Genomic DNA, 24,300 nt, shown 5'->3' with positions numbered 1-24,300 from the left:
AACAAGATGAATAAAATCTTTTTATTTTTTTTGTCACTGGAATTCACAACATTTTGTTTTATTTCAACTAAGAATTCAAGTACCACACCCTACATTCGAGGGGAATCGAACCCAGACCAGAGGGGACTTACAACTGACAGAGCCCGACCAACTAGTCTGAGTACGCAGCGCGAATTCACAACATTACATAGATGCATAATGATAGCAAGTCAACGTGCGATGGCTATTGTTTATCTCCCATTCCAAAGTAATATAAAATGGACAAGTATACTTTTAAATGTCTTCAAGTAATCAACTCACGCCAAAAGAAAACAATTTTTTGATAAGCAATCACACCCTTAAATCTTATTCATCCTCTAGTTGTCTTTTAGCATATTCTGAAGGTTGGTACGTGAAAATTTTGGTTTCTACTTTGTTGAATGTGCCATCATAGATCAATATAATGTCACTTTCTTAGTTCATAAAGCCATACACCCTAATAATATAAGACATTATAAAATAATATAAAATATATTTTATATTCACAAAAGAGAAATTTATATGCAAATAATATAAATAATAATAATATAACTGATAGAAGTAAATGCTTCTTATAATATTATAAGATTTGTCTTCAGACATCTCCCTCTAATAATTATGGAATTAAAAGCCTTGCCTATGGACAATCTTTTATAAGTCGCTCCATCTCCCATGAATGTGTCCTTTTGATATTTTTGGAAGCTCTCGTAGTTCTATATAATTGCTACAGAACTGCTCTATCACCATAAAGTCTCTTAAGAATTTATAAGGCTCATCTTTAGGATCTTTCTCTGAGTTGTTATTAAGTCCTTTTAGCACCCTTTGGCTGATGTGCCTTTGTTAGAGATTGAAAAATGTTACTGTAATTTTAAACATCTCTTTTATGTCAAATTATTTGATTTCATATCTGTTGTGTTTCATTTAATAGAAAATCAACCACTTTGTGATCCTATTTTAGAGTGAGGAACTTTATTCAACTTATTTTCCTTTACACAATGTCTGCTCACCATGCAAATCACCTTTTTTTCTCAAGTAAAAACACATTTTAAGCTTACTGATACGCCACCAACAAATTTTCAAGTATAACACGGATCTCGAGATAACACGGATCTCGAGATAATATTTTGAGTAAGAAATATTCAAATTTTGATTAAGAATCACCCAGAGCTCTGATTTCAGTAAACTTATGGTCAAACTGACCGGCTCGATGAGACGAACCCAATGATATAAAAACTAGTCCAATACGAGTCAGATCAAGCCCGGATCAAATCATTAAATAATTCTTGGAGGATTTCCTGAGGCATTTGAAAGGTCAAACGGATGTCGAATCTAACGAGTTCATAGTTGGATCGAGCGCCTCGACAAGACGAATCCAACTAGCCCGAGAATGCTCAATTCTGACATCGTTACGACACTCAAATGTCCATCAAATGCTATCCGATCAAGGGAAGCTCTCTGGACCGTCCGATCAAAATGGTTCATCTTCATGCATTAATTGCACCCAAAACACAATAAATAAAGCTCTACCCTTCACATGAGGGGGGAGAGGCATGAGAGAAAATTTGAGGTTTTGAGAAGAAGTTCAAGTCAAACATCATCTCTGTCGTCGTTGATTGTCGTCGACCACCACCGACCGTCAACGTTCACAGCCGGCCACCCTCAACCACCAGCGACAGTCATCGACCACCGTCAAGCGTCCTCGACCACAGTCGACTTCAATTATCCTCCTTCATCAATCGTCGACTTCCATTGACGGAGGCCGACCGTCGTCCATCGTCAACCACCGTCAACCACAATCTACCTCCATCGACCATTGCTCACTGTCATCGACCGCAGTCGACTTCCATTATCCTCCTTCATCAATCGTCGACCACCAATTGTCGTCTACCATCGCTGACCTCCGTAGACCACCGCAGACTGTCATCGACTACCATCGATCACCGCCGACCTCCGTCAATCACCACCAACTAGACGTCGTTAGCCGACGTTGTACCTTGGAAAATTTAATAACCCTTTCCCGTCTGTGGGACAAGAGTCATCTGTAATCATCAACTTATAGCGAATTTTTATAACTGGACTAAGTCTTCATCTGTAATCATCAACTTATAGCGAATTTTTATAAATGGACTAAGCCACTGGACTAAGTCTTGTGGTTTTTTCCCTTTACGGGTTTTCCGCGTAAAAAATTCTAGTGTCATCACAAGTTGATTTCCTTTCATCTGAGTGTGTGTTGAATCCTCATGCTACCGTTGCGAATTTTCCAGCACGCAACACTTATTAATTTAGAGTATCCTAAAATATCACTATCCGGAGATGTATTCACCGCTACATGAATTTAGCATATTTGTGTCAGACGGATTAGACCCAAATCCAACAATATTTAAAGATTAGCATTGGATTTGCATATATGTAACACGTATATGCTTCGAATTTTGCCTCAGAAAATTTCTGACAATGAATCTTAGCGTTAGATTACCGTCTCATTTGCGACAGAAAATATCGTAGAACGACGAAAAAATATTGTAGTTGTAGGGTCAAAATTTTGCTTCTGAAAATCGACCCAAATCTGACGCATACCTGTAACATAGAAAAAAAAATTAGAATATTAGTTACATTTTCACAACCTGCACATAAACATAATCCACATCACAAACCACTTCAAACATAGTCATATCACAAATCAAATCTCTAAATAATATCACTAATAAAAGGAAGATGCTGTCAAAAATAGTCCCAAATAAGAATAGTAAAGTTAATTCAAATAAATGCACAACAAATGATTTACATAATGCTTATAAATTAAAAAAAAAAAAAACTATTCATCATCTTTATCCTCCTCCTACACGGATGTCAGTGGTTGCTTGCCCCGACTATTCTCGCCACTGGCGGTTCTCTTCGTTCATTTCAGCCATCTACCTGGAAAGAGCCTTCTGGTCAGGCTACGAAGAGCTTGGGGAACTAAGAACGGGACCATGGGAGAGCTCGACCTCGAAAGCTATGTCCTTCTCTCGAAGGACATAAACCCTCCCCTTTTACCTCCTAGTCGTCTGGGTCCAAAGATTGTACTCGAAGTGTGTAGTGGTAGACTAAATACGACTATTAATGGCATTAGTCCGGGCTTCAGTGGCCAAGTGTCTCTCCCGGAGCTGCTCAAACTCCCTTTGCATAAAGAAAATCAGTGTTTAATTGACATTTTCAGCAATTAGAGTCAAAATAAGCTTTTACCTTAAAGTTTTTAACTTACGTCAATCCGAGACCAGCTGCACAGTCCTTGGACACAGATGAGTATTGACATGCAGCTTCACAACGGAAAGAGAACATCTCAACTCTTTGCCCAGTGTTGCGTATAAAAATGATTAGCGCTAAAAAAATTACTCCAAAAGTGAGTTAATGTTTAAATATCTAAAAAAATTTTACCAGCCTCATGAAGCGCTCCGTATGTGGGACTGATCCTCCAAAATTCCCCTGGCCCCTTCCGTTGCCCGGTTCGTCTACCTCCTCCTCTCATAATCAGGAGAGGCCCAAGCCTCGGTCAACTGACCCCAGAACCCCTCACCAATCCAGGCAGACTGCTCGGCTCTTCGGTAGGTTGTCATGAACATGTCGGAAAGGTGATGACTGCCTTGAATCTCAAAGATTCGCCGGATCTGGTGGTGGTGCTCCGGGATATTTGATGTAGAGTGGTAAGGTGGTATGTGTGTAAAAATTAAAATTTAGATGTTAGATATGTAAATAAATAAGAATTGAGTGATATGTATGTAAATCGTTCTGAAAGAAATTCATGGGCACCATTTGGGGCCATGTTTGCACGTTGATAGAACTTTCATGAATTACTTTAATCATGATATCATGTAGCACCTTATAATAATTATATTTATAATAATATCAAAATAACAAATTATTTTACAGTTACTGAATTTGATAAACCAATCCTTTATGCAGCCCCTTCTAAATTACAAAAACGCCATTAAAAATATTTTAGGGAAAAAATATATAAAAAATAATTCAAAAAATTAGTGTATCACAACTACATGGTAGAATAAAGAATAAAGCAATGCCTTATGTTGTCAGCAAGAGGCTGGCACGTTCATGCTGACAGCATGGAAAACACTTATGTGGTCACCAACCATCATGACATCCACTAATCATGCTTTACAAAAAATTAAAATAAATTAATCAAGCTAAAAATGTTGACTTGGAATATTGATGCCATAAATCTATGCATGAAAATATGATTTTACTTTTAAAAATTAATAATAGGGTTTTTTTTTTTATATTAGGCCTCTAAATATAAAAATTAGGCTCTAGATATGTAAATATGCAAAAATTATGTGGCATGCATTTAAATGGCCCAAAATTTACTCATAATTATATAAAAAATAATTAATAAATTGGAATGATGACTTTAATGTGAGCCAACACTTTCATTTAAGGAACTAGATAGCCATCATCATGTCATATGAGTCATTCAAGTGATTTTTCTTAGATGCAATTTTATGTATGCTACTCAAATTTTATTATTTATAAAAGTAACCTCAAGATGTAATTACATGGAATAATATATAAAGAGTTAGTTCTGAATGAAATTATCTCAAAAGAGGAAAACTCTTTTACTTTCACAAATTACTCACTAAATTTTAAGTCACTCAAATACTTATTTAAAATTGATTTGAATATTGGTTACAAAGAATCATTTGGGGTGGTCATCAATGGGACCGATGTTGCATAAAGGTGATAAGAAGCAAGCCAGCAACAACCATCAATGATTCTAATGCTCTGTGAAAGAGAAGAGGAGTTCATGGCTGGTTCAAATTGTTAGGGGTGGGCATTAATAGGATCAATCACTTGTGAAGGAGAAAAATAGGTCATTTGAAGCAAGCTTTGATGGGACAAATGACTAATATTTATTATATTTAAGATTCCTCTAAATTCAATTATAAGTAATTTAATAACTACCACCTTGTGAAATATACCTATTTTAATGTTATAGTTTTAATGATAAAAAGAAAGAAAGAAAGAAAGAAAAGCAAGCTAAAGCATTTTGGAACATCCAATAAGCAATAAAAGCTAAGAATTTTAGTATTATGTCTAAAGCAATTTAAATATAAACCTCAAATGTTCCATACTGAATATATCTTCCACAAGCACTCACAGTAAAGATGACAAAAATCAATTCAAAAAGCTGACTTACTGATAAGTTTCATTCATTTAAATAAAATAATCTCATGGACCTAAGTAGAATCCTCCACAATTTAATCACATAGAACATCTTAGAAACATCTGCACTGCAACCATAATTGAAAGGCAATTGAAATAATAATTAGACATTTTTATTTTTCAAAGGCTGGGATATAAAGTTCTGAAAACATATTAGTTTTCCGACCATAAGCAAATAAATGTATCATCACCACAATTTTCTCTCCTATGCTGCATTTTTTTCATGCTCATACATTCAGGATAACAGTGTCTCTCGTATAGTGTCTTAATGAATCAAAATTTAATAATCTAGAATAGAAATAATAAAATAAATTTTGAATATAGCAATTCATTAATCCTCTTCACCTGCAGACATTGGAACATAATTTATGATTTCACCTTTCTCATCTTTAACCTCCATGAAGGAGTTATTGAGATCAGAACCAACATCCTTCATCTAATAGTCCACCTTGAAATCATAATCAACATTCGTATCATAGCACTACTCATCTTTTGTGTTTTCCTCCCCTCATATTTGCTCTTTTCTTGCGGGGATTGAGGATATCCTCTTGTTGAGTTGGTATTTGTATATATCCAAACGCTCTTCAACAAAACCAGTCATTGGTTCTTCTTCCTCAATTTGATCTGCTTTATGGTTCTTCACGTCCTAATGGATACAACTATTTAGTTAGTAGACTTACAAATGTCATATAAATTGGTTAAATTTCCAAAAAATTAGAAAAAATTTGTAAAGATCCAGCTTTTTTATATGACTTGTGAATTATATAGGTTGAAACAATTTCATTGAACATATCTAGCAGACAAACTCAAGAGATACGATCTATATACTAAGAAAACATCAGCAGAAATAGTATGCTTATCTCTAATGAGTAGGGCCGAACGAACCAAGAGTGGAAGAATGGAATAGGAGGATTCAACTCACTTATAAGGGCCGAATAATTGAAGCTAAATATTTAAGTGATATTATTGAAATTAGGGTGTGGCATTGAACTCACCCCATTCCTATGTATTTACATATCTACACCTAAACATTACTTTTTTATATTAATAACACCCAAAACTTCCATATCAGATAAAAAATAGTACCATTTTAAATTTTAAAAAGCGAAATGCAACTTTTCATGCATGGGTAAGCTGGCATGTATATAAAAATTGAAGTTAGGCGTTGGGTATGCAAAAACATAGGAATTGAGTGGTATTTAAATCTTCCAAATGTTTAATATATATGAAGGCCAAACATGGCCAAGCAGATCAACCCTTGAAACAATCTCCCTACCTTCAATTATTACCCAATCCTTCTTTCAAACATACAAAAATGTACAAAATACAGAAACCAAAAGCCACCCAAAACTTGAACCTTTCTGTGAACAATTTAACAATTACAAGCTCTAAACCAAGAAGCATAATCAAATCAAGTTTGATATATTGGTAATACGTCGTAGGAATACATCACATTTGATATGCTTCTACCCAAACAGCAGAAAAATTAAAACATGCGTATTGCAAATACAATACATGCCTTTTTTCACCGTCTAAACAGCCTCATAACATCAAGCAGATACAATTGGGACAAGACTAACAATGATGAAGACATGATGACAAAAAAATTAGTAAACAAAGATAAGAGAGGCTTTACATATCAAAAAAACCTCTACTAAATATTTATTTTGACAATAAACTATTCTATTCAACATAAAAATATCAACTAAAACTAACCACATGATTAACACAACATGCATCAATAATTAGACGCATAATAACAACATTTATTGTTCTTACTTCCTGGAAAATCCAAATCTCTTGATGAAAACATACAATTTGAAAAAAAGATAATTTTTTTGCACTCTTCCTTTCCAACAACTCCATGGACAAAAAAAAAATGCCCAACCAAACTGCTAAATATAAAATAAAGCTAGCAAGCTTGGACTTCTTGGAGCCGGTTAGAAGGGAAAAGGCTGCTGGGTGAAATTTTGAGCGTTGAAAAGAAGCAGGAAAGCTTCGAAACCATAGGCCGGCCGGCGCCTGCAATTTTGTTTCTTCGATCTTCAGAAGCTTCGTCGGCGATGCTGTCATAGCCTTCCAAATCTTCGTATGTGATCAAAACCTCATCTCCTATTGTGAAACCCAGCTGCGAGAGGACTGGCGGCTTAAATTTTGCCGGGGAGTGCAGTATAATCGCCTGATTTTCAAAGCAATCCTCGTTGGTTTTATAACCTTGAATATCAGCTTCAGTTATCAGGATGGCGTCGCTCGCGGTGGAACATTTCCGTGAAAGTGGAGGAAATTGTGTCTTGCGCTTTCCAAATTCTTGAACCGCCTGCGAAAATTTCATTTTAAAATATGAAGAGATAAGCGTGAGATTTGTGTTGCAATATGACTAGATATTGTTTTTGTGATTTTTATTTGGAATATGAACATTTCAGTACGCACAATGTACCAGGGACTAGTGAAAAGCAAACCAGGCAGATAAAATTAAAAACCAATGATAATATTTTGAGGCATTTACATACACACGACTCAATTCTTATATATTTACATATCTAAAACCTAAACTTTGCTTTTACCTTTATACCAACCAAATCATTCATTGTACTTGGCATAAAAAGTCATGATTGTTCTATATTTCTGCGGTGCTTATTACCCATGGTATTTCATGCGTTGCCATAGCCGGTGTTTGATATTCTTCAAAGAGTTGTGCGCGGGGACACTGAATGTTGACTCGTTGAGATATCACGATGCACGTATTCCCCTATTATTATGTAAGCTTAAGCGGATATTTCCTCTTAGTTTCACTATGGAGTATGTGACTATACATTGATGTTAGGAGGCTATATTAGGGGGTCCAGTGCAATACATATGATGTATCCTTTCGAGAGAGATGTCTCCCTGATGCATACATTACAAGTAACATTTTATTTCATATTAAAATGACACCATATTAAATATAAAATATACGTGCTTTAGATTTTTAAATAAAATAGAAAAAACAGTTAAGAATAAAACACATCCTGAGGGATCGATTTGCGAAGTATATCCGTAGGTGGCAATAACTTTCTGCTCGTATTATTTTGAGCAAGGTCATTAAAAAAGTCATATTGTAGGTGACATGACTTCACAGCCAGAATTATCCATATATCAAATATCAGGTGAGTCATCGGGGAGTCAAGATACACAATATTTAAGTGATAAATAGATTCAGTCAGTTGTATTGTATGTATTGATGAACTCTGATAAAATCCAATCATTTATACAGTAAGCTTCACGATCCCCAAACTCAATATATACCGTCATTTATTATTGAGAATGTTAGTTATATACTAACTAATTCAAAAACATAAATAATAATATTGTGAGCAAGTTATTTATCGACAATTTGGACATGGAAGATGAGTCTCTGATAAGCAGGAAGGTCGAAGCAGAATTTCCAACATTGCCCAAATAAAATGCACGTAGAAGCAACCCTTCTAAGCACATTTGTGTAATATAATTGCCATATTTGAAGTTACACTAATAATACCTCTCAATTTGTTATAGGTTTACAATATATCCAATGGAATCACATATTAGATATTACTAGATCTTGCCTGGGGGCCTAATCACAGTGTTACTACATGACAGATATTTGACTTAAACGGTTATAAATTTCGTAAGAGTTCATAGTGTGAAGGGAAAAAGATATATAGTTGGGATGTCGTTGTTAACGGAAACACACACACAAATAGCGAGATTAGCTATTACGACGTCTTGACAAAGTTGTTCTATTGCATATCCAGGTAATGTCAGCTACATTGTTTACTTGATCGACTGTTAGTGGTTTGATCATGTTCCACATCGAGTACACAATGTCAGCTACTGTACTCACACCTTATGATATCACTGAAGTCAAATTGAACAGATGATAGCAAAGTTTGATCCATTTATTCTGACACGCCAAGCTACACAAGTTAATTACCTTCAATACCCTGGTAGAGTAATGAATAAAGTTGATTGGGTTGTGGTTATGAAGAATAAACCAAGGAAAACTATTATAGTACTATAAAACCAATTCACCAAGAGGAAGGTATGTAAGATTTTAGTATTCAAGTCGGCAAAGACGATGAAATGTTTGCGCTAGAGAATATCACGGGGATTTTTGAAAAGTTTGCTCATGATATAGATGAGAATGATGATGAGAGTGAAGAAGAAATTTTAAGGTCATCTTCGATGATGAATACCTCTGATGAAACTTAATAACATAGGTATGCAATTTTAGATTAGTTGTTACTATTGCTATTTTTTATCTTTTATTTTTGTTGTTCTGAGGCATCGATATTTATTCTCTTTTCCTGTTTTTAGAAATAGTTGTTACTTCTGCCTTGCCTTTACTACATCATTTCTTTCAACTTATGATTATTTTTCATACCCGTACTAATCTTATTAATGTCATTTCTTTGTTTGCAGATGGTCAAAAGTGGTGTGGTTGGTCAGCCACCTCAGAGACCCTGTGTTTTGGGGACATTAGAAACTACCTACCGTAGTAGGAAGAGGAGATAGTCTACTGCTGTCACTACTTCCACTACTGCTCTCCCACCTGCTGCTACTACACCTCCTGTGACACCTCCTCCTGCACCCTTTGTTGCCCCGTCTCCTGTGACGTCTGCTGCTTTCGCACATACATCAAATAAAAAATATCACTATTTTAACTTCTAAACACCTTTTAATAAATATGTAATGTGGTGTATATGTAAAAATTGGAAATTAGGAGTTAGATATGTAAATAATTAGGAATTTAAGTGGCATGTCTGTAAACCTTCCTAATTTTTCTTTTAAAGAACACATACATTTCGAATGACAATTAATATTACAGGTTTTTCCCTCGACTGATGGGTCATTATTTCATCCCACCTCAAACCCACTTTATTTTGAACAAGAAATTACTCGAAAACATGTTTGCATCCAAAGTGCAAAATAAAGTATCAAAAGATGGCATTTGATTATAAATATAAGACATCTATGGAATAACTATAACCCAATTGTTTCCTAAACACTCAAAATCAATTTTTGACCTAAGATAAAAAATAAAATTGTTTTGTATTTTGAATTAAATGCAATACTCTTTAATCATTTATCTTGCACTACCATCACAAAAATGTAAAAGGAGCTTCTGGCATAATTTTTTCCCCTTTATTTCTCGAGTATGGTTTTAGTGATGTAAACCGAGTTGTTCTTAGATTAGGACCAACACATCCTAAGGGAATAGCATTAATATTTAAGACGCAAATGCACATTTGCCTTCAGCCATCGTTGATAAACACAAGATTAACAGCATTTCAGAAGAATGTTTACCTTCTTCACTACTGCCATAACAACTAAAATACAATAAATGGTTAAACTGGAGAAATCATAATACCTGCCATTGCGATGGAGCTAAAAGCACTCGAGGCCTTTTGGATCGAACATGTTCGAAGGCATCAGTAGGTGTCATGTTCTTATATTTTATCTGAAAATTTGAGAAGGGCAATTTATCATAATTAATCAAGGAATACTTCACCATATACACACATATATATAAGAATTCAACAAAAGAGGCACTTACCAAATAGCATAAAACAATAGTGGTACTACGTCCTCTTCCGGCCTTACAATGAACATAAGTACTTCTGCCAGAGGAGGCATTCCCTAACCAGAGAAGACAAAGCTGATTAACATAACTACAAAGCGTATTCTATTATAGCATTTGTTAACCCAGAAGATGATACATAGAATAATAATAAAAAAAAAAAGATGGGGGGGGGGACATTTATATACATACCAACCAATTGCTATATATTTGCATATCTAACATCTAAAGTTTTTTTTTTTTTACATTTATACCACCCAAATCTTTCATGTTACATAAAAATGTTACTATTTTAACTTTTAAAAAGTGAAATACGCCTTTTTAAGCATAGGTAAGATGGCATATATGTAAATAGATATGTAAACACATACGAATTAAGTAATATATATATATATATATATACAAATCCTCCAAAAAAAATCATGAAGCTCCAATTTAACAATAATAATGCCAATTTTTTTGACCCCAAGCCTAAAGTGCAGCAGATACTTCTTTTCACCATAAAGAAAGGACGTGATTTCATACCGCAAAGAAGCTCCAATTTAACAATAATAATGCCAATTTTTTTTACCCCAAGCCTAAAGTGCAGCAGATACTTTTTTTCACCATAAAGAAAGTACGTGATTTCATACCGCAAACAAGGATGAACGTTCAAGCTAGCATCACTAAGCCATGCTCATAAATATTCAGGCCACACAAGGGGAAGAAGCAGAATAAAACGTGGATGCATGTTTTCATAACATGAGAATAAGTTCTGAAAACTATTTGTTGGAATAAATTAGGGCACTTACATACATACCAACCAGCTCCTATTTATTTACATATCTAACATCTAAACTTTGCTTTTTTACATTTCTACCATTCAAATCTTGTATATCACATAAAAATACCACTACTGTAACTTTAAAAAAGGGAAATACACCTTCTAATGCATGAGTAAGGTGGCATATATATGTAAAAAATTGAACTTTAGGTGTTAGATATGTAAATACATAGGAATTGAGTGGTATATGCATGTAAATCATCCAATAAATTATGCAAGAAATTAGGGTACTAGAAAATCACCAGATAATAGCTCTATCCTAATAGCTACAAAGTTCAAGATCATTGCAACATTCAAAGGTTGAAAAAAATAATAAAAAATCATAACACATGAATTTTAAAATTTACAACAGCAAACTTAAAATATTCACTCAGTTATCAGTCGAAGAGCAGTGTCTTACTGTGAATGAAATTGACAGCCCTGGAGATGTCGACAACTGAAGGAGCAAAGAGGTAATCTCTGGTGGGAATCACAAGGTGATCAATTCCATGAGCCTAAAACAAAAAATTAGAATAAGAATGCATCAATTGTGAAAAATCATAAGACCATCAAATCCTCTTTCCCTTGGAAGTGTATGCGCTATATATGCTCGCAATCTATACTATCATTAAAAAAGTATTTGAAAATATGGCAAATAAAATCAAGGCTGCTATTTTAAGAAATCATGATCATTTATTTATTTTAGAACTTACAATTTGTTTATTCTAGATCTTATTAAATATAAACAATCTAATATTTTAAAATTTATAATTTTGACTCTATCCATTCAAAATTTTGTTTTCATTTCCATTCAGAATTTTATTTTGATATCCATTTAAGATAATTTATATTCTAAAAAATAAATTCAAATAGTTATAAATTATAAAAATTATTTGGGAATATTGACAATCGTTCAATTTTTGTATTTTTAAATCAATGGGACTATTACCATCAAATAAAAACTTGGACGAAACAAAACCATGGCCATATGTTTGTTTAGACCTTAAGAAATCACAATCAATCATTTATTTTAGATCTTAAGAATTCCTTCATTTTACATCTCATTAAATCTTAATCAGCTGATATTTTTATTATATAAAAGTATTATCTAATATTTTTAATAAATTGGATTTACGTATATAACACACAATTCTCATATATTTACATCTCCAGTTATGTGCAATTCTCCTATATTAATATCTCCAGCACCTATAATAGATATATAAATACATAACATGAACAGGCATAATTCACTTTCAAATATGTCTGTGTGCGTGCGTGTTAAATTTAATATTTAGGTTATCAATAACAGAGAGCGGAATGCAGAATTGCTTTAGGTTTTATTCCATCATTTGACTCATATTTATACAATCCTAAAAAAAAATTATATAACAGAAAGTATCTAATCAAGAGCAAAGATTTAGCCATACAGTTAATTATAAAAAATACGCACTCACGGATTGATAAGATAGCATTCATGAGCACACGGAATGGTGAGGGGATATGCAAAGAGCTAATCTTAGCAATATTAGAGTGAGATTAATTTCATGAACATGCTGATCCATAAGATTGCATGCAGAAAGTCAAACCAGCCATAAATTGTAGAGATTAATTTTGAACTAACTCTATATGCCCATCCGCCCTTAAATTGATCTTGGTTGACTAAGAAGCCTCAATTACTTACAAAAGACTGATGTGAGTACAAGAAATAATATTAGTATTGAAGGCTTCTTGCATTGAGCAAAAATTAACTTCAATAAGCACTTGAATGCCAGTAATTTCAATGACACTTGTATTGACATCCTATATAGAAGCTAGACTTTCTTGAGAAAATCAAGTTTGGTTAGCAGTTAACATAGCCAGATAAATTTTTGAACACGTTGAAGACATAACATGACACTTATATTATGTAGATAATTTTGACAAATGAGGCTATCTTACTCTTCCATGAGATCAAAGAATTATTAAGAATTAAGAACATACACCTTGCCCAATCAGCATCAATATATCCCACTAGTTGAAGATGAGAACCAATGTCAAAAAAACAAACCACGGTTTGATGTCCCAATGAAATATTGAATGATTAGATGAATGAAAACAAAGTGAAAAGGATTTGCATGAATTGACTTATTTGATGAACTACGAAAGGAATACCCGGCTAAGTAAGAGTCAAATATTTTAGGCTACTTACCAGTTATCCATATTTGGTGGGAACAAAGAGAGTATCTCCTTACTACAATATGTCAACATATAATGAAGTATTTGTAGGGGAGGTATTCTGAAACCGTGTTAAGATAATTAAATCATGTGTATATTTATATTGATTCGTTCAACATCACTATTTAGTTGAGGAGTATAAGAGCATGATCTCTAAAAATAATTCCCTTAGTTTAAAGAAAATCCTCATATTCAAGTAATATATATTAAGATTCAGGATCAATTCTAAATATTTTGATGTGAGCTGAAAACTAAGTCTCAACAATAGCAACAATTGTTTTTAAAAACAAAACACTTCAGACTTTTGATTAAAAAAGGAAATACAGATGTACCTGATGTAATTATCAAATAATGTTACAAAAATTTATAATTTGCATGTGATATAATAAAAGCGATATCTCACACATCATTGTAGATCCAACAGCAATAGATTTAAGCACGACTATTATATGATGTACATAAGATTTATTTTTCCAAAGTTGCAAGTTGATCAATCTAGTGAGATAGGACAAGTAAATTGATTTTTTTTTCCAATAAATCATAATTTATTTGTGAGATAACATATAAATTATTTTAATTTATAGTGGTATAGAATAATAAAAGCACCTTTGAGTGGTAATTGACTGTATAGAAGATATGAGGACATCTATCATTGTATAGTTACTACCTCTAATAACTTATATAGATAATTGACTACCATTAGCAATTGCATGGTTACTATCTCCATATTATGAAAAAGACACGAAGTACCAATCATATGATTAGAGAAACACGAATCCACAAAACAAGATGAAGAGACTAATGTATCCATACCTAGAAGCTCTAAAGCAAATAAGACTTTACTTATCATCCATTACACTATCTCAGAAGCAATCTAAAGTTTGTCCGTGGCTGCCAAACTAATTATCTAATTATTGACTGTTGATTACGTAAAATTTGATTGTCACAACAACATAAGTTTTCAATATTCTTTAATCGCATGTCCAGATTTCTTACAATTATTGTAATGTTTTTTTGCACAATTTGCAGCACTATGCCAGTAACCCTTGAAAGCGTAACATTATATATATTGCATGTCTTTTCTTTTATTTTTCAGTTGAGTTGTACATGCAACAACATTCTCATATACTTGATTTTGAAAGGTGGTTTAAGTCACAAGTCGTTGCTCCTCACAAAGTAATTCTTCTAAAGCGCACATCCAACAATGAAAAAGGGATCAGAATTCATTAAGTTAGAACAAACCGGCTCAAATTCATGGTAAAATTTCATCAATAATTAATCTCCCTTAGTCTGTCAATGAATCTATTGGACAACCTAAAGAGACTCATAAAATACTTTTGCATAGATTATATTAACCTATTCTATCCAAAATTTTTGAAGCACAGGAAAAAATAATCCTGAATTGCGAGCTCTCCTTAAATGCAAATTGCAATCTCATATTCTAACTAGGAACACCTTGCTGATTATCCTGCTTGTAAATCTTTCCTACATTTCCCACATCTTTAGACATAATATATAGCCTTAGATTAAGAACATTTATCAGATCAACCAATCCTAAGAATTATTTTATAACTCCTATATCTTTATTTTGATATTGAGTCAACTTTGATTGTGCAAATTGATCAAGGTTAGAATCAAAATTTAAATGTTCAAATAGTTTTTACCCTTGGGTTTTAATGCCAAAAATATACAAAACAATAGTTATTGTGTTATCCATAGTCAAAATAATGAGCTTTAGATCAGAGAAGTTCACGACGAGGTAAAAGTTCTAAGGGTAGTTTGAATAGATCCAAATCCCTTCAGAGAACCAAAAGTGAGCTTCTCCGGAAAATAGATTCATCAAAGTCTAGCCATAACGGAAAATCAAAGGAAGAGAGTGTTGAAGCTGCACACAAGCTCTTGAATTCCTTGCGGGTGTGAACAGGTTAAAGCCATTCTCAAGCTGACCTCAATAAACTCTGAAGATGAACATTTCATCGAGCAAGACCACAAGAAGACTTGTGAAACAGAAGATCCTCGCCGGACCTTCAACCACAAAGCAAATAAAATAAATCTCTAATTTGCTTCGGCAAAGGACTGTTTAAAGGGAGAATAAAGATGACGATTTAGCGGCCAAGCTTATATAACATGACAAAGAAAGTGGAACATGAAATTGCTTGAATTTTACTCCATCCTTTGACCAATATTAATACAATCCTAATAGGATTACATAATAGGAAGTACACCCAATTAAGAGTACAAATTTAGCAATATAATTAATTATAATAGATTCACACACATGAATTGGTGAGGTGTCATTCATTAACACAAATATTTGGTCAAGTGGCCTGCAAGAAACCAATCTAGTCATAATTCATAGAGATTAATTTCAATAACATATGGATCAATGAGGTGACATGCAAGGAGCCGATCTACCTATAACTTGTGAAAACTAATTAACAATTAATTATATAAGTTGATACTCTATAACACATTTTATCAACTTAAACAATTATGTTTTTATTTCAAAATATTTTATTTTGTTAGTTCAAATGTTCCAAAATTTCACTGTCAAGTTGAAATCGAATGTAAGCATAAAACAATGAAATCAAAGTTATTCATTTGCTTTAGATCAAAGCCATTCCTTTGTTTAGATTTTAGTAAACCTTAATCATCTAATAATTTATTTTAAGTAAAATTACAATCTAATATTTCAAACTAATACCTTTAAATTTATCCATTTACATTTAATTTTCAAAATTCATTTACAATTTTGCATTAATATCCATTTGAAACAAATTAAGTATATATTAACAAATTTTGAAAAACTGACGTGTTTTATTTAAATAATTTAGACTCACTAAACATTTTCTATATAACATGATTTAACATTCAAAGCATGTTCAAAATTGCCAAAAATTCAAGCAAGCCATTGACTAGTACAACAGGAAGTTTAAACAACTTCATAAGACTATGAAAATGAAACCAAATGAAAATTTAAATTCATTATATAGATTTTTACCAACTTTTTAACTAATTTTCTTAGATTTCAATTGTTTCGATTTAATATTTTATTTCCACATTCAGATTAATTTTTAAGTCTAAAATAAAATAAATGTCATTTAGCTCATTTCAATCTTCCTTGAAACTTTAATTGGGTTCCTAAATTTTGTTAATCCAACTTTATAAAAAGACAACCAGCCAATTAAAGTATTATTAAGATAACTTATTTTGAATAAAGAAATTATTCCAATAAATAATTATAATCTTTTTTTTAATTAAAGTATTATTAAGATAACTTATTTTGAATAAACAAATTATTCCAATAAATAATTATAATCTGTTTTTTTTTAAAGTAAAATACTGACTACATGCATTTATAAGTTAGAACACATACATTTTTACCAGTAATCATAAGTGCGTGGCACTTAAACTGAAAACCATAATTCTATAATATAACCGCAACAACAATAAGAAATAGGGATGACAACCTCTTTTGACATACACAATAATATCTTCCATATCTGTTTGAAGAAACTCCATGCTAAGTTAAAAAAAGATTTTTATTTTAAATTAATTATATACCAAAATGTTGTCCAAATGTTCTCAAAAATCAGTATTATATTTCTTTTTTTTATAAAATGTTAGACATTCATGCATCTCAACTAAAACTGTAGAACACTATTCCAAACATGCAAAAAGTAGAAAAAAAAAATATTTAAAAACTCACTTTATAGAGAGATGAAGGTACCAACGTCTCATATGGTTCATTAAGAGTAACAACACCACGAACTCCAAGCTCCTGTAAATGAAGAACGTCTTTTGGAAAAGGAACAGCACCAAGCAAAAGATGCTGAAACAAAACACAAATTATAGCACGTAAGAAGGGGAACTCCAACATAACTCAGCTGAATTAGGATATGTGGTAGTGTACAAAGTGTAGTAACGCATAATAAGAAGAAAGAAAATGTAAGCGGATAAATCATTGGACAATAAATATGAAATTTATTTGAATGCCCTGCTGTTTTTGCACTTTTAGTTTATGAAAAAATGACCACAGGGATGCATGCAACCGCACAGACATAAACATAAAAAATCTAGGGAAATATTTTCAACCATCATTAGTGATGCCTTTGTTGCATTCCAAACCGAAACCAATCCATACAATGAGGATTCCAAAACTCATAATACAAGTATATATTACTTCAGTAAACAATATCACCCCAAAGCATATTAAACAGCATATCAGAATGAAATTTTTAAATTGCTAACCTATACTTCTTTATTGAGTTGAAGAGTTTTATGTTTCATTATCAAAGTTAAAATTCAATAGGTGCTCATCAAAGTTAACAGTAAATGGGCAATTTAAATCCTAACAGGACCTTTACAAAAGGGTTAAAATGAACAACAACAGCAACAACAGGCATATCTCCTTAGGATTTTATCCATTATGTACTGGAATGAAGATTAAAGAAAGTGGTCTCAATTAAATGAGCGTCAGAGAAAACTTCAAAATTTGAGGCCAAATGTTCTTTTTCCTCCCAAAGCAAAAGATCTTCTCCAATTTACTGAAGCAACAAACGTAACTAATGCTGGAAGTACACTTCATGTGCGCAAAACAATTACATGACAAGTTCAGCAACCTTAAGCAGAAGAAACTGATTGAAAATCATGTTGTTCAAGCACTTAACAGCTCAGAAACCCTACTAAAATAACAATATTGCCGTTTCAGAAGCATTAATATCATAAATTTGCTTTCCACGTGAAGAACAAACGAAGTGCCCTATAAACCCACTTTATGATTGGAAAAACTAGAAGAAAAGGTGAAGAGATCTAAAGTAAGACATGAAAATAGACCGCATTTTGCATAGAGCTAAAGTTTAAGCAGAGTTTGTGTTTAGTGGCTCACTTAACTAAACTTGAATTGGCATGACAAGTGTACTATATATCCTGAATAGTTCATGTAAAAATACTTCTATCTGAATAGATAGAGTCACAAAATTAGTTGGAAATTAAAAATCCAAAATTGAGTTGAAGATTCCTAATTGACCCTCCTCAATCTAGGATGAAAGGGTAATTGGCTATTACGACACTGGATCTATTGTAGCCTTGTTCTTACAACTCATAGGTTCTTTTAGGTAAGATTCTTCAGTGTAGGGAACGATTAATAGACATAGCAAACCTTCACAAATAAAATATGAATCCATTAGCAAGGGCTCAACCAAAGGATTGAATGAAAGAATTTATGATCTAGGATTTGTGGGCAAAAGACTTTTGGAAGTCCAGAAATTATGGTGGTTTTCATAACCATGGAAATAAAATTTGGATTTGTGTGGAGTTAAGAATTTATTTTGATTTTTAGTAATATGTCATGATTTTTAGGCGTAGATGGCGCTCCTTTCTCTCTTTTTTATGAAGGAGTCAACAGAAGTCAAAGACATAAAAAATCATGCCCTCATTGTTTAAGATATGCCTTGGAAAGCATGCAACGGAGAAGAGATAAAGAGGCTAGATAATTTTGACGAAAAACTAGGGAGGTGAGGAGAGATTTGTAGGATTTTTTTAGGAGAATTTTTTAGAACTTCATTCCAATCAGTTAATTCATCTTAGTTACATAAACATTTATTTAAAATCTTAATTGATAAAAAAATCCTAGGTGTTGACAAGCAATTAGTCAAGCTAATGCATAAGACACTTCCTCATTCAAGGCTTAAAAACTAAAATAAAGATAATCATGAATTAAATCAACTAAATGCTCCCTTGGAACATATGAAGGATGGCCAACAATCATAAGACTAAGAGGAGAATTTTTGGGATAAAAATTGGGCAACCATTTCATTAAGTAGAACTTCTTTGGATTCTTCTGTAAATTCTTTTGATTCTTTATCTTATCCTCAAACTCTTCTTCTTCTGATTCTTGTCATCCAAATTTTGTATTTAAACATCCTCCTATCCATATGATTCTTATTTTAATCTCTTCTTTCTCTTCCTCCTTTTTGGAATTTAAATTTCTTCCTTGGTTTATCTTTTGACCAACCCTAGATAGCAAGGAGAGAGAAAAGGTGGTGAAGCTTGTATCATGCTCTCATGTAATCTAGCTTGCCAAGCAAATGTGACATCTTGCAAGCATGATTTTTTATGACCTCTAGAGACTCCTAAATCATTTGCTTACAAAGTAAGATCCTTTTAGAATCTTTAACAATTTTGCTCATTCTGTAGCTTAAACCACCCCAATTTCAATTTCACTTAGACCCAACTCATTCCAATTTGATCTACAAACAAAATAAAAAATTGATTGCTTTCAAGCCTTCCAATGAATTCAGATTGACGTTCACTTGAGAGATTTTGATTTTAAGTAGCAGGCGACAGCCTGAACATAAGTTATACTTCGATTCATATATATATATAATTGTCAAGAGTTTTAATTACTTATATTAGTTACTAAACTGGTTGAAGCTAAGTTCAAAGTCCTTTGGTAGCTTCAACCATTTCACCTTATTTAAATAATAGCCTATATTTCAGTTTGATTTTTAGCCGCATAAATTTCACTAGAACGTCTCAATGATTGGTTGTTTACAACTTGAACAAGTATGCTGCAATAAATTCAAATTGGAAAATAGTTTAAAACTTTTGAGCATGAGGAAAAGGTGACCCGACTCACTTAACTGATGGACCAAATCTCATCAACAAACATATTTTTTAGTAAATTTACATAAACTTTCAAAGAAAATAGATAGGCCTAAGAAGTTATCAATGACTTTCAAAGTTAGAGCCAAAAATAACAGTCTCGGATTAGGACTTCTTAAGATTTTAGTTTTATCATATTCCTCAAGCTCAATACTTTTGGCCTTTTAATTCTTCAAAATTTTGGCCCTTTGATTTATCATTCAACCATGACATGTTCTATAAAAATGGAGGTTTAAGTAACAAAAACACCTTTTAAATGTTTCAAAATGTGACACAACTAGACGTTCGAAGAGAACTAGATTCACATAAGATGATACAGTATGAAGCCATCTCTACAAAGTTTTACATATTTTTTTGTGCTACAAATTTCACTTTCCGAATTATCTTAAATAAAGGAAGTGAAGTGGACAGGAGTGTTTATGGAATTTTTGTAGATGTTATGAGAATAACACATTTCATTTGTGGTTAAGTGTGTTCCTTTTTCTTTGTTTTTTAGTTGTGAACCATTGTACACAAGAATCTTATTTAATTTGAAAACAGTGACTTTACAAACCCTAAACAACTCAAACAACAAAAAACTTATGAACAACCACTAAATGGCATATTTATTCTCTTATATCTTCACATTTTCTTTGGCCCGTATAGTGCGTAATTTGGAGTCTAGTGCATAAATTGGACAACTCTTGATTCTGACTAAGCTGCATCAACAGATAATTTAATATGAACCATACGCCTCGTGTCTTTGTCTCAATCCCTATTATTGGCTAAACTGTTTATAGCATATGTTCTAGAGTGTTTATGGAATTTTTGTAGATGCTATGAGAATAACACATTTCATTTGTGGTTAAGTGTGTTCCTTTTTCTTTGTTTTTTAGTTGTGAACCATTGTACACAAGAATCTTATTTAATTTGAAAACAGTGACTTTACAAACCCTAAACAACTCAAACAACAAAAAACTTATGAACAACCACTAAATGGCATATTTATTCTCTTATATCTTCACATTTTCTTTGGCCCGTATAGTGCGTAATTTGGAGTCTAGTGCATAAATTGGACAACTCTTGATTCTGACTAAGCTGCATCAACAGATAATTTAATATGAACCATATGCCTCGTGTCTTTGTCTCAATCCCTATTATTGGCTAAACTGTTTATAGAATATGTTCTAATAGCTTCATGGCATTGAAATTATTATAAAAAAAAATGAGCATTTTTGGCTGGAAAACAGCCAAATTGATTATACTTGCCAAATATGTTTCATTTTTAGCTTATGTTTTGGAATTATATTCAAGCTATCACAGAATTTTACTGCCTTCACTATTGATTATCTTCTGCTTCCTTGCACGTCTTACAAATGATTACCTCATTAGAAAGCAAACTGAAAACAATATACTACAGTAGAAACTCACAAAACAATTAAAAACTATGGCTACGTTATGGTTTGCCTTAAGAACTCTAGTACATTAACAGCAGATTTGGAAGCATACACTATCATGGAAAACCATGGCTAAATGCACTATAACTTAAAATTCAAAAAACAGCATTATTGAACGCTAAAGCTAAAAATAAACTGACAATAACAGTCAAAATAGTGATTAACATCAACATTGATAGAGCTTAATATCAGCAGAACTCTACAAAATGCAATATAAAATATGAGAATTTTGTGCCAAAAGTATGATGAATAGCTACCTACCAACAATGAATAAGTATAACAAGAAAAACTACAAATCTAAACTTCAAGTATCGTATGATGAATAGGCTAAAAAGCTGCTATGATAGTTATACATATAGCTCAGAAACCTGTAGAGTGAAGGTCAGGACTTCACCATATTATTCACATCTCACGTTATATGAACACATGGGTGTTTGGTAGCATAGTTTTAATGGAATTTAGCCATGAATTCAGCATAAATCCAGCCAAACATAACATAAACAAAAATTAAATCCAACGCCTAGTTAAATCAATTTTTTTTGTGTTCCATCTTTTCTTCTTGTGTTCCCACCCTTTTACGACCTAAATCTAGATTTACTGAATTCGATTGTGAGGCGGATTTATTCCCTCATGTTGGGAGCGTCATCTCCATCAACACCTCAGTCAATATAAATCCCGATTTAGTGAATCCAATTTAACATAAATACGAGTTGCAGCAAACACTCCCTTAAGAACATATTAACTTAAAGGTTTGTCTCCATGCAAGTATAGAAAACAAAGAAGTGAATAAAATAACATACACGTCCATAAGAAAAAACAGCTGGATACCCTAAATTAACCTTTTATCGCTGAAAGATCGGACAAATCAAAAATAAAATTAGGCACTACCCGAAACACATAGGCGAATATTACCATAAAGAAAGGGATTGAGAATTATAACACAATTTAAGCAACAATAAACAAAGAACCACCTGATCAACTTCGTCCCACCAACGAAATTCAGCCTGAAACTTATTGCGGATGACATTGTACAGAAGGGTCGGGTAGAAAAGAACCCTCGCCCCTGCTCCAACCAGCACTCTCTTCGCGCAAACCGTCACGATTTCATTCTCATCACACTTCTCCAAACCTCCTCCCTCCAGTTCAGTAATCCTCATGGCAGTAACTAACTAACCCAAATAAAACGAACTAAAAACCAAGCCCTAGAAATCGCCTGAATCGTCGTCTACGCTCTGTATAAACCTAACAAAGAACACTAGCAAAAAACACATCTTTTAAGAGCCAGAATGGAAGACGATGCCTTCATTGTCGATCTTTATCAAAGAAAACGTTTTGTTCCTCGAGGACCGGTCGTGAGGGTTCCCACTTTTAAGCGTGCAAGGAAAACCAGGGAAGTCGTCCACTTTCGGATTCCGTCGGGCGGGGCAAGCGATTTTCTTTTGCTGATTGTCCTTTTCAATAAATATATTGAAGATGAGTTTATGACTCCGGCAGCGAGAACTATCGGTGTCTCGCGGAACAGCGTACCGTAATTGGCGGTTTGGAACTGACCCAGGCCGTTGATCGTTTAACGGAGCAGATAAACCCAACGTTATATATGGGTGCGCTTGTATGTAAGCATGATTATTTAATTAAATAAATGTTTCAATATTTTATAAATATTTAATTGGTAAATGAATAAATTTGAATTGTGTTCTTCAATCTATTTATGATACTGAATAATTTAGTTTATGCCTCTAAATAAGCAAAATAAAATCAATTTTTCATATATATATATATATATATTAAAAAGAATGGCGGGAGAATATTAGACTAGCCCCGATCATTCCTAGGTGTGCTAAATATTCGAGTACCATATCCTAAGCACGGAGGGATTCTCGCCGTGACCTGAAGGGACTTAAGACATTCAGAGAGGTTGCTCTATCAATAGGTCACCGTAACCTGACCTGTTGGTTGTCATCCTTGGTGTCAGACTACTTAGATCAGGGGTTCGAATCCCCTCTGGCAACCCGAGCCTTAAAGAGTGTGATACTCAAATTGTTAGGTATGTTAGAAGTGGCTGGAGACTTGTATAATAGCCTCTGGAGACTTGTATAATAGCCTCTGACCATTTTTTTTAAATATATATAATAATTATTTATGATTAAATGAAATTTAATATTAATCTACAGGAAGCAGGTGATGAGTATTTCAAAACAGAGACTATAAATTTGAACTCCTAATAAAAAAGTGAAAATGATTTCTTTTTCCATGGAACTCTTATTCATACATTTGTTTACCATAAATTTATTTAGCAATTTATTAATATAAAAAGGGGAGATTGGTTGCTTAAATATTCTAAAATA

The 24,300-nt window shown here is 32.9% G+C and overlaps 1 protein-coding gene across 1 annotated transcript; it reads right to left on the bottom strand.

The window, feature by feature from the left end:
• Window positions 1-6,921: 6,921 nt before the first annotated feature.
• On the bottom strand, window positions 6,922-23,507 carry LOC110021179 (putative dual specificity protein phosphatase DSP8). The gene is made up of 6 exons (XM_020719575.1): window positions 22,927-23,507; window positions 17,563-17,685; window positions 12,058-12,151; window positions 10,811-10,893; window positions 10,625-10,714; window positions 6,922-7,552 (listed from the first exon to the last, which is right to left on the bottom strand). Exons 1-6 carry the CDS (start codon window positions 23,110-23,112, stop codon window positions 7,148-7,150), a joined length of 981 nt encoding a protein of 326 aa, XP_020575234.1. The 5' UTR covers window positions 23,113-23,507; the 3' UTR covers window positions 6,922-7,147.
• Between the last annotated feature and the right edge of the window lie 793 nt (window positions 23,508-24,300).

Source organism: Phalaenopsis equestris, unplaced genomic scaffold (genome assembly GCF_001263595.1).
Source record: "Phalaenopsis equestris unplaced genomic scaffold, ASM126359v1 Scaffold000123, whole genome shotgun sequence".
Taxonomy (NCBI): Eukaryota; Viridiplantae; Streptophyta; class Magnoliopsida; order Asparagales; family Orchidaceae; genus Phalaenopsis; species Phalaenopsis equestris.
Note: the sequence above shows the minus strand (reverse complement) of the source record. Positions and strands in the feature narration are given on the sequence as shown.

Coding starts and splice junctions, on each gene's coding strand:
- LOC110021179 (XM_020719575.1), bottom strand. CDS start 23,112: ATGAGGATTACTGAACTGGAGGGAGGAGGTTTGGAGAAGTGTGATGAG. Junction 12,152..17,562: donor TACCTTCATCTCTCTATAAA/GTGAGTTTTTAA, acceptor TTTTTGTTTTAG/GCTCATGGAATTGATCACCT. Junction 10,894..12,057: donor GGCTGTCAATTTCATTCACA/GTAAGACACTGC, acceptor TTCTCTGGTTAG/GGAATGCCTCCTCTGGCAGA.